This window comes from Buteo buteo, chromosome 15 (genome assembly GCF_964188355.1).
Source record: "Buteo buteo chromosome 15, bButBut1.hap1.1, whole genome shotgun sequence".
Classification (NCBI taxonomy): domain Eukaryota; kingdom Metazoa; phylum Chordata; class Aves; order Accipitriformes; family Accipitridae; genus Buteo; species Buteo buteo.
The window spans coordinates 1634498-1646900 of NC_134185.1; the positions used below are offsets into that span (position 1 = coordinate 1634498).

The following is a 12403-nucleotide window of genomic DNA, read 5'->3' on the forward strand; positions in this document are numbered from 1 at the left end:
ACAGATGTAAAAAATTCATATTACAACTTGTTATTTAAATAAGGAATTCTCTTGACTGTTAAGAAATGCCAACTCACACTTTTATGTCAACTAGGACCTTTATGAGTAGTAACAGTGCAGCAGCATCTTCTCCTACCTAACTCTTAATTTTAGAGTGGGTGGAGAGAGGACAAGTGGGGAAATCTGGCTTCAGAAAGCTGGTCTGGAGCATGTATATCTCAACAAGCTCTTGCACAGCATAGAGACAGGTGTTTTTTTGGAGTTCAATTCATTTATATTCATGTCCTCTTTTTGACACTGCTTGCAATTTTAACAGCTCAGGGTTTTATGAGCTGAAATCCTTCCTTTTCCCCATACATAGATAAATTACTTCAGATTTCTACTACTGCTGTGACCAACCACTGCTTCCTTTAAACTTCAGAGCTTCAAAAGAAATCTGTAAACCCATAACTAATATTGTTTCTAGAAATTTACCAATGACTCGAGAAAGATGTGAGTAGGAGCTGAAGGAAAGGACACAACCCCCAAACTTAACTTTAGATTATATGTGTGATTTTGAGTGAACTGTCAAAGGTACACATGAATACCTACTGCAGTTTTGCACAGATGAAGCAGTGATTTCTGTATGTGTATATATATATATAACATTCTACACATTACAGAATTTGATCTTTCGAGAGCCAGACTCTCTTTTTGTAACTATTCATTTTAAAGTTTACACATATATTCTGAATTACTTATGCTTCTGGTTTCTGCTTTTCATATGCCATTTTTTTGAAGAAAAAAAAGGGGGGGGGGATTTTTTATTCTCACAAATACATCATGATGTGTCTTGATTTTTAGGTTAAATTTCCAAAGCATTTTCTCTTTACCAAATATCTGTGATTTCACTTTTAAAGAAGGAAGGGGAAAAAACGAAAGGATACAACAGGATTTAAAGCTGTTCTTTTTCTGAATAGTTACTTCAACAAAGATCAATAGCGTATTTTTTAAAAATATAGTGTTTAAAAATACTAGTGTTTCAAGGCTGCAGGGGGCACTGATGCACTGTATATCTACAGTACTGCAGAGCAAGAGTCAGACAGGATATGATTAAACAGTCCTGCAGGTTACAGATACAGAAAAAACACATAAACTATTTATAATCAATTTAGGTTTTGAGAAATTAGGTAATTGTAAAATATTTATATGAATTTTGGAGGCAAATTAATGTTTCTTTTACTGGTAAATATATTTGTTTTTCTGCTGCAGTCAAGTAGTTGTAGGGATAAGACTGTTTTCTTAACTTTATAACCAAGGTCCCTTGAAGGATGATATATCTTTCTAGTATTGCATTACTTAGTATTATAGCCTTAAACAAACAATCCCCATTCCCTGCAGAAAATAAGATTTTGCTTAGCAGCTCTCCAGAGAAGACCATTTATTGGCTGTTGATAATAACTTGTTTATATATTAATCAGCCAATACAGATACTATCTGATTCACAGACTCATTTAAGTAAGAATGTATTACAGTAAGAAATAAACATATATTTTAAGAAATAATTATATATTTTATCAGTTTATTCAATATTTTCTATTTTAGGACCTAAGAATAATGGGATCTAAGAGGTAGAGCTTTCCTGATAATAAGAACATATGAAAATTTATCACTCAGCAACATGTGCTATACATGCAACCATGCCTGCATTATCTATTTTACATTCAGTACTACTTATTTATTCTTTAATTCCTTCCTTCCCTTTTTTTTTTTTTAATGCAGCTTACATCAGAGTTTCATCTCTTCTGTTTATCTCAGATCTTCCTATTTCCTGCAGTTACAACTGTACTAAGCCTAGTAAGTTATGGCTGTCTAGAGGATTCTTTCTGGAAAGACACGCAGTCTAATGTTAACACAGCAACACATGAAGAAGCCACTACTTCAACTGGCAGTTTGTACCAATTATAATCATCATTCCTGTTACAGCTTTTTGGTTTGGTACCAATTCAGCTGTTCTGGTTACAGCTTTCAGCCATTGGTTCTGACGTGCTGGTCTCTGCCGAGGTAAAGAACCTCCTCAGCGTCCCGCGTTTCTCCTCATTAAACACACGTGCTATCTCCATATACACTCTAATCACCTCAGTCCTACTTTAGAAAAACCCCAAAGAGACTGGATTCCTACAGTAGCTCTCTGCATACCTTTTTTAAAAAAGTATCACCGATTTCTGTGAGGATTTTTAATTAGAACTTTCATCTTTTGCACTTTTTAGGTACTGCTCCAGTGCACACAAGTATGCAGTGAAATACGGTGCAACCAGTATCACAATCAATAGTGCACACCGCAATGAAATTCTCTTCCTCCTTTCTTGTTCAGACACACAGAAATCACATTTGCCATTTGCTCCAGAAGCTTACATTGAGTTGCTTGTCTACATTAACTAAACCTAACTCTTCAGGACATTGTTCTTCCTTTGGGGTTTGGCCTGTTTAAAGAGAAACTTCAAATCTGAAGTTCTGTACAAAGTTAATTTCAAAAAAGTAACTACATATTTCCTTTTTTCAGGCTTTCCTTTTCTTATAATAATTAAACCTGCAATGTTTAAGCCATTTCAGAAGAATTTTATTTTACTGCAAATAGCTTTTATGAAGTTAATTGGATATTAATATATCAAATTTTGGTTTATAGGTTCATAATACATATCACTACAATGGACATCTTTTGGATATCAATAATATAAGGGAATTTAAAAAAAAAAACCCTGGTTTTAAAACTTGGATTCTCCAATAGTTTTTAGATGTGAAATGGACAGCGTTATTAAAAGTGCTCTGCCAAAGAGAAGCTCAAACCATCCTTTTAATTGTAAAAAATGTTCAAAATCTTTTTCAAAGAGTGGAATATTATTTGTGATGGATTTTATTTTCTATAAAAACACACAAGGTTTTGTGATGTTGTCGATTGTTTCACTTTTAGCTTTGTTAAATGAGTTTTTTACAAACCCACAAATACTTTATAAGTCAGGAAGTCCTGCGGTCTAGTCACTGACACAGTGAAGGACACAGGACGGATGCCAGCAGAGAGCTGCTAGACAGAATAGAACTGAACTTCCAAACTTTTCTCTCGACATTCTGGCTGTTAGCAGTTGAAGGCAACTCTTATGATTTCTTACTGCTTTTGTATGGAATTCAGAAGTGAATCTCAAAGATGACAAAAGTCAAAGAGAAAGAATTATACTGATTCAAGCTTCCAGTAGGCAAATTATTCCTTACAGCATGACTCTCATTCTTACTTATTCTACCTAATATGCCTCTCTTCACAATACAGTCTGGTATAATAACAAGAGCAACTACATCTCCATTACAAGGCACTCTCTGCACATAACTTGGAAGTCATGGAAACCTGCTGCAAAGTTTAATTATTTGTGAGTTTATAACAAAACACTTTTTTCTCTGTTTCTGGATTTCTGTAATTGGAATGATATCAAATGCTAGCACTAAAGCTAAGTGTGACTGTAGTCCAATAAGGAAAGCATGCAAGATAATTTCTTTTACTATTCATTTGTTTTTTAGACAATTCTTCCTGTTATATACTTGGCTCTTCTGAACCACTGTTCATCATAAATTTAAGACTAGATATATAGGGAAATATTCTTAAAGCAGAATTCTGTCAAACCATCCATGCACCCATCTGCAAGTTTTAGACGGGTAGAAGAAAATCGAGATTATTTTTTCTATTCTAAGACAGTGAAAGATGAGGGTTTTATTATTCGCATATCTGTCTGGCTAGAAGCCCAAGTGATTATTTCAGGAAGCTACTGAACCATACCACTTGATGTCTTGTGTCACTAAGATAATTTTTCTTAAGCATTAAGGTAAAGTTTCCAAAGAGTACTGCCATGGCTATGACACATGATATTATTAATGCTGTGAAAAACAGATGTATTGAAGTTTTAAGAACTTTGAAAAATGGCTTTAAATTTAGTTTTTATTTTGTGAATCTGCTGCGGTTTTATAGGAAATTTGGGATGTTCTCAACACAATCCCTTTTTTTAATTCTAGCAAAACCCTTCTATTTTCATGTTTATAATAGTATTTTGTTTTTAGGGGAAGCTGTGCTGAAATCTGAAATGAGAAAGTTACATTCACTCATGAGAAAAGTCTTTCTCATAAATCTTAGAAGTGTATTTTCTTGGTACAAGTTTTTTTCATGGTTTTACATTTCAAAAGCTAATCATGTTCAAACACAGTTCTTGTCTGGATGACAGAATTTCTAGGGAAGTATAAATCCTCGAAGCAATTTGGCAGAAGATAAATGAACACTGTTGTTAACCTAGAGCAACCCAAAATGTTGTGGCAATCTGTAGAGTTCCCGGAGCTACGATCTTTGATGGAAAGCAAAAAAGGGGTTTCGACTGTAATGCCTCCCAGAATTTCTGAACTACCCCATGTTGGTCCGCTGAGCTCTGTCACTTCCTTAACTCTCTTATCTCCTGTGTCAGAACTGGTGATGATCTACTGACCTGATAGGCAATCCCTCTTATTTCCACTTTTTCAGAATGTGCTGTGGATGGATACAGCGACTTTAAACACTAATCACAGTTGTTTGTGGGGCTCTGACTCTAGCACTCAACGTAAAGAGGCCAAAGTAGATATAGATTTTTTTGTTGTAACAGAAGTCTTAAACACATATTTCTCCTTCCTAAAGTATTTATGTAACAAGTTCAGTTCTACACTGTGAGTTTTCTGATTAAAGCTTAGCACTGTATTTTACTGATGTATAAGGGGATCGATTTATATGCAATGGTTAAGTATTTGGGCTGAAAGAAGCTTTATAAATTCCTTTAATAAATTTGGCAATCATATAAAGTACAAATCACCAGTAACTGGAGATATTCAATATTATATAATTGCACTAAAATAGGCACAAAAGTGTGACATGAGTGCAAAATAGCATTTCTCCAGTGCTGGAACATTTTCTTTAGCACACGAAACAAATATGCTATAAAATAATGAAGTATACATGAACAGTAGTAGAAAGACAATTTCATTAAAAACCCTATGAGTCTTATTCATATCAAAATTTCCTTTCTGTGCAACTGTGTCAGAGTGTTTTCCAGAATATTTAACTGAGGTATTTATTTGCAGTAGCACACTGCCTCAGACTTAGGCATTGGCATGCATACATTGACATATATACTTGCAAATGCCTCCTTGATAAAACCAGAAGAAAAAAATGCATGGTATCCTTTAAGTTTTTTCTTATTAGCTTCCATGCAGGTACCTGGCAATTCCAGGAGAAATCAAGATCTTATTACAATTATTCATTACAGACATACGAACAAACAGTGACTGCCGCTGAATTCTGTTGACAGGATTAAGAAACAACCCTCTGTTGGTATAACACACACGCCTGAAGTTACAAAAGGGTAAGTAAGGTCAAGATAAACATCACCAAAAATTATTATTAATCTTTTAGAAATAAAGAGTTGCCTCCAAAAAGGTTGTTGTTAGTTTTGCGGTATGCTGATGAGCGGCAACCCTTTCCAGAAACAGGGAGAGAAATGTAGTATTTACAAACACACATTATCTCACCTGCATGGATTTGTCTAATATCCATCACAAACAATTTCCACAGAATACTTCAGAAGATTAAGCTAAAGGCTTACACAACAATTTACAGTAATTTTCAGGATTTATAACAGTAGGGAAGATTAGATCTTTTTTGATCTGTCACTTTTTTCTTTTTTCTTCTTTTTCAATACTGAAGTCTGTATCATTGAAAAGTCATCATCTGAACAGGAATGCCAAAGGAGGAAGAAAAGGTAACAGAAAAATACCCAGAATTCATGTACACACAGAGAGCAGGAAGAAAATTGCACAGGACAGTAAAAATCACAAAGGAAAAGAAAACATTGCAAACAAATGTTGTAAAAGATGAGGGAAATCAAGAAGGGCAAATCAAGCAAAGGGGATGAAAATATATAAAAGCAACTCAGGCACTGGAAAAGGAGGAAGGAGCAATTAGAAACACACAGAAAAGGTTGTCAGCCAGCAAAAGCAATAGATGAGAGAGAAAAAGGTAACAAAAGAAATGCATAAAGAAGAACAAATGCTTGTTATCACTCTCTACGTTAAAATTGCAAAGAATTGTTATTAACATAATATCGAGCATCATATACGTGGTGAATACAAATGAATGATGTTTCTGAAGCTTTATCTTCAGTTCTGTATTTCAGAAACACTTAGTCCAATCTCTATGTTAACCACAGAAAATCTGTTAAAGAAATAAAGCTAAGTAGTGTCAGTATTGTTCATTTAATCATTTTCTTCTACAGTGTTGAGGAGCACTATATATTCTTTTTTTTTTCTTTTTTTGCTGTTTCAGAATTAAGCGCATAACTCCAAACTGTTAATGAAAAAATACAAACATAACTACCCATGCTGAGATGAAAGAATATAACTTAAAGTCTGAATGATCTCTCTTTCACATGTAACAGAAGCTTAATGATTCTCACAAGATCTTGCATTCATTCATGAACTAAGATGTAAGTAGACGGAAGAACTTAAGTCTGGAACTCTGTGATTTCCCCTTCAGGTTTGAGCCAGCTTGTACATTTGATTGAATATAACATTTTCAGCTGAGGTGGATTCATATGACGAAACTCTTTAACCTTACTTGAGTCTTGTATGGACTCTTATGATGAACTTTAACACACAGCATGCACCACCATAAGTGCTTTTCCTTTCCCAGGTGTGGAACGGTAACTGTTTGATTTTCACAACCAGCTGAAAAATAACTTCCAGCAGACCCAACTTTCCCTTTTTCAAAGTATACAGTTCATTCCAAAGACAGAAATGAAACATCTCAGATGCCTGGTGTCAGATGCTCTGAGTTGTGATATTTTATAATATTCTGAAAAAGCTGGAAGTTCCACAGAGGAAGAGACATGCTGAGAAATTGCACAGGAGGCTGAACTTCACAAAAGTGTTAGGGGTCTGTTGGGATGTTTGTAAAAATACCGCAGAAAACTACAGAATGGAAAGGGGAGTACTCACACATAAGGAAGGGGATTTAGAGCTTGTTGGAAAGTGGCTAAGTGAGGGGAAAGTGGAATTGAGGGCTTACTGAAAACATGTAGAGATCTCCAAAATGTATTGCATAGCTCCTGAGAAAATTGCCATGCATTAGGAAACCCATCAGTCCTCCTGATGGAATGGAAGTTGGGTAATGCACATTCAAGAGCCTCTTTCCTAAATGCAAATAGCAATCAGAGTCTTTGCTGAGATGAAGCTCAGTTTCAGCCTGGAAAAACCATCTTAACATAAATTAACAGCAAAATAAAATCTTTTAAAAAATCAACCGAAAATCTGTCCAATGGGCAGTAATGAAGAGCTCAGCTTATTAGCTCCTGTCTGTGAGTGCAAATCAGCCTTGTACATTTGCATTCATCAGTAAGACCCCTCTTAGGAAAACAGCAAACAGTATTTTTCTGTTTCCTAGTTAGGAATTTTTTTAAAAAAGAACAAATCATGGCTTGGATAGGTATATGTATATGTATATATTTTATATTTGTGTGTGTGTTTGGAAGCTTTGAATTTACTACATGCAGTACACTCTTACAGGAATACACAGCAGTCCTACCTCCCAGACACTAAACCAGAAGTGAGCTGCAGTAAACACCAGCTTTTAATACTGGGACTCAATGCTTCATTTATACCTGTCATCTGAACTCTACCTGAAAGTGATAGTCATTTATCCTGCAAATCTATTTCAGTAACATTTTCTGAAACACTTAGAGGAGCTTTACATTGCATTAACACATTGCAAGTATCTTACTTGCTTCAGAAGAAGGAAAGAGTAAAAAAGATTTCATTTCTTAACAGTTCTCATCAGAGATCCGTTATTTCCAATTGCCTCTTCTACTACTGTTGGCCATTATAGAATCTCTTTTAAAATTGCCTATATATTCATAGCTCTGAGACAGGAATAGTTTAAATAGAATCTTAAAATAAACTTTGACAGGATTTACATAAGTATATAGTCTAGCATAATTCTAGAAAACTACCTACTGGAGGCTGACCTTTACTAATTGATACAGTTCTATTATAACCTTTCCTGAAAGCAAAAGCCACATAGCTCAGAGGACTTTTATGGCTGGAAATCTGCTCTCAGAGAGTCAAGCTTGAATTCATTCTCCTGACCATACCATTATTCTGCTGTTTCCTATTCCACCTTGGTTACATCTTACGGCAGAAAGCTCTCATGAGCCCCCAGCGCAACACATCCCTCCGAGCTGTTCTCGCCTCCCGTGGTGTCATCTGTTATAGCATATCTATGAACTCCAGGATTAAACAGCGATGCACGTGATTAGCAGAAGGATCTGGGCCATGACCTTACAGATTAACTGAGTTAAAGCCTCATGCTTGAAACCTCAGCGCTTCTGAGCATGCACAGAAATCCTGCATCTTTCAGAATGATCAGGATTATTGCAAGTTTTAAGGTCTTAGATCTTATCCAATTGCCCAGTGCTGCCTTTATCAATTATCCACTTGAATTTAAGCAGAATTTAGCACCTGATTCCAAAATGACATGAAAGGAATTTCCATGTTGTCCCCATCTCCCATTTAGTTCTACCAAGTTAAAATAATTCTCCTCCTTTGCAGTGTATGATATTTGCATTACAGAATATGAACGCTAAAGGAACAAACAGCATTCTTGCCCTATATATTTAGGGCATTTTAGACAGCAGATAGTCAGATACATATGCCGGTGAAATTAATGCTACGGCTTCATTTTTTACATTTCTTAACTCTCAAAAATTTATAAACAGTAATCTAATTTGCATTAATCTCTGAGATAAGCAACATGGAGTATATAATATCCTATGAAAGGTACTGACTTGTCCTGCAGTAGTGATGCCAATAGTTTTGAAAAGGTTAATGAACTGTATCTAAAATTTGTTTTTGAAAGCCCTCTATATTCCTTGCACATATTAGCTCATCCTTTTGGTATTTTAAAATTCAAATAGATCCAGTTAAAAAAATGGCAGAACACATTTGAGTAAATTTCAAACCTATTAAAAATTCATAAGCTTAAAATTTACTCGCAAGCCCATACACTTTAAGAAGTTTCTGCATGTCTCCCTTTGGCTGACCTTCTACACCACAATAATGAAGTAATCCATGCTGCTGGGGAGCCAAGAAGTAAAAACCCCTGCAGGGCAAATGAATGCCACTAGAGTATGGCTAAATACGCAAAAGCAGGGGCATTCAGAAGGATTAGAAGTCTACAGACAGCCAATGATAGGTAGAAGGTCAATTAAAGAAAAATTACAACAGCAAGAACAGAAATACTTAGTGCCATTGAATGATAACTACAGGGATGTCCTCACAGGAAGAAATTGGATTGCTTTTCCTGCCACATTGTGGAGTACTCTATTACTGCCAGGCAGAGCCAACTGTAGCAATATTGCATCAACAGAACCATATGAATTCTGCAAATACAACATAAATACACCAGGCCTTCTAGTATTCACCAGCTACTCCTATTTGCAAAACATATTATCCATTACTGCCCTATTTAAGCAGCTTTCTTCAATCACTTTCTCCTTCTCAAAACAGATCTCTCTTCCAAAGAAGCCTGTCTTGCAAAAAGAGAATGGCAGCTGGGCTTCCCAGATGCTTTCTGGGAAGCAGAATTTATATGTAAGGACTGATGACGGTCAGGAAGCATGTGGGTAATACCTCAAGTGAAAAGCAAAGGACGATGTAAGCTGCCATGTGTGGGCAGATATGAAATTTATGTGTCACAGGGCAGGGAATGAGTGAGGAGAACGCTTGCCAGGCTTCCCTGCAGTCCACTCCTATGGGACAACCACGCCACCAAGGGAAATTCAAACTGATTTCAAGTCTGTTTCCCAGCTTTTCACAGACAGGAATAGCTGTGATTTGGACCAGGATGGAGCCAGCTCCGTGTGGACTGCACGGGGCTGGACACTGTCAGGCTCATCTAGAGCATTCTGGAACAAGCAGGGAGGTAAAAGGACGATGCTGTCCAGGACAGAGGACTGAGGAGGCTCAGCAGCCTCCCAGCAGCCTTGTGTGTACAAGACTATTTCCACGGTTCCTCTGTACAAACTATCATGCCATTTTACTCACCTGATCAGTTCCATATACACAGTATTTGCAAGGAACAGCCCTAGATTGTCATCACTGAGTTCTGATTCAAATAAAGCGATCTTTAATAGCTATATCATAACTTATCAGCCATATTTCTACACTAATTGACTAACTATGAAGGGAAGTATCAGAATCAATAGAAAATGCAATGAATCTTGGCATATAATTCTATAGATTATAATATAACAGATATTATAGCATTCTAAATTAAACAAATTTAAAAAGGAACAAAACCAAATTTGCTCATACGCCTTCTCCTTGCTGTCTATATCCCTCTAGATGTTATATACACAGACTGGACAAAGCAGATCTCATTGTTTTTTGGTTCTTGAAGGCTATAGGTTCTTAAATGAAAGGTTATATAAACTACACAATAGGAAAAGCTGAAAAAAGAATGGCATCAAAAAGCCCAAGGATGCAGACACCTACCTCAGAGGAAGTATTATTTTTGAGAATGAAAGAAAGAATAAAAGATGGTAACAGTGCTGATTTTTAAGTTATCCCTCTTTTATCTAGTAGTTTAAAAACCAGAGCTACATCTTGCTTAGGATTTGGGACACCGAAGCTCTAATGTCTGTGCAAAATGGGGAATAATTTCCTAATCTAGTAACCAGAGTAGACACCTGAGATGGTTTATGACTTTTTCCCAATAATTATTTAATTTCTAATACATAAATAGTCCTTGAAGTTCAGATTCCCCCCACCCCCCAAGTTAATGCCTGAATTAAAGGCATGAAGTAGCTTCCTCACTTGCTTTCATCCCCATGAATTTCTGTTCTGCACAGAGGTGCAGTTCCATGGACAGGAGTATGTGCCCCCATTTTGGAGATCACAGTTCTGGCTAGGAGAAAACTCTATGCAGAAAGGCAAGAATGGAGCCATCGCTTCTTTTGTAGCTGGTGTTTGTCACAACAGAGGCAAGAGTTCTATATTTTGTGCAGGATCTACACCCACAACTGTTTGTTAAATACACTTAGAGAACATCTTCCAAACAGAATGCCTTGGGGAACTCAAAGGGTGCAAAGTTTTATTTCTTTGTCAAGTTTGGACAAGGCAATGACACTGAGCTGCTGTTCTAAATAAAAAAGGTGGCAGGTCGGTGCAGGTGTAACAAGCTGAACTCTGTGGTCAGAGTAAGTTTTACTGGCAAGAGCTTAGATGCCTAGGACTTGAGGCAGGTGGTTGGTTCGATAATGGGTCTGATGTTTACACTCCTGTCATAACTTTGAGCGTGATGTAAGTTCATTAAGGGGCTCATGGTAGAAGTGAGTGCAGAGTCCAGATCTCACCGATCTTTAATGATCTAGGCAGTTACAACTAGCTTTCTAACATACTGTTTAAGCAAGCACATGAACATTAATTAAACCATTCTGTAAATTTTAGGGAAAAAAATCAAAGCCATGTATAAAAAGGCTTATACAAAATTCTCCAGGGATACAGGACATATGTCCTATGACTAAAATCACACTGTGTTCTGAAAGACTTCATGATCTACAAATGTGATGCATCTCTACTTTCTTGTTTTCCACTTTTCCATGTTCAAACCTTTTATATGCCAGAATAGAATCCTAATCTACACCATTGCCTCTGTATAGCTTTTTATTTCAAACAATGCATGACCAACAGCAATGTGGATATGCAAAAATGAAACCAAGTGGGGGTTTTCATGTATTCAGAAACAATGCTTTCCAGCATTTCTCACAATCTCATATATAGTAAATGTAGCAGCAAGTCATCAGTATTAGTTAAAAGATTAATGGAAATCCCCAAACCATGAGTAGAAACACAACCAGCACATCACTCCACTTCCCACTCCTGTATTTTGTTGCAGATTACATTGCTTAGTACACTATGCTTCAGCATTCAGTGGGTGAAAAGTCACTCTAAATAAGCCTTCAAGCTTAATTTAACTACCCTGCAAAAAGCATCTTCCATAAAGAAAGTGCTTCAGAAGCATAAAAGAAAGCACAATATCTCTCTATGTAATATTTTGTTTCCTGTAACCACTGTTGAAATTATCTAAAATGGTCACCCTATTTAAGGAAGAAAGCAAAATCAACACAAACAGTTTATTCTGATTTGAAAAGGCACAGAGGGTAGTTTACCTGCAATTGTCGACATTATTTCTTCCCATAGCATTAGAGAAGTTGAAAGGTCCCACATTATTGATTTCTACAACTTGTATACAGCCAGTGAAATTGTAGACAGGTCCAGGTATCTACAAAGGAGAAAATGCACACAGTTCTTC

At 36.2% G+C, this 12403-nt stretch overlaps 1 protein-coding gene across 1 annotated transcript in view; it reads right to left on the bottom strand.

Moving 5' to 3' along the window:
• Window positions 1-12403, bottom strand: part of EYS (eyes shut homolog) — an 810501-nt gene that overhangs the window by 208417 nt on the left and 589681 nt on the right. The window contains exon 36 of the mRNA XM_075046421.1: window positions 12261-12373. Within this exon, the coding sequence (XP_074902522.1) occupies window positions 12261-12373 (113 nt within the window). The remainder of the gene's footprint in view (window positions 1-12260; window positions 12374-12403) is intronic.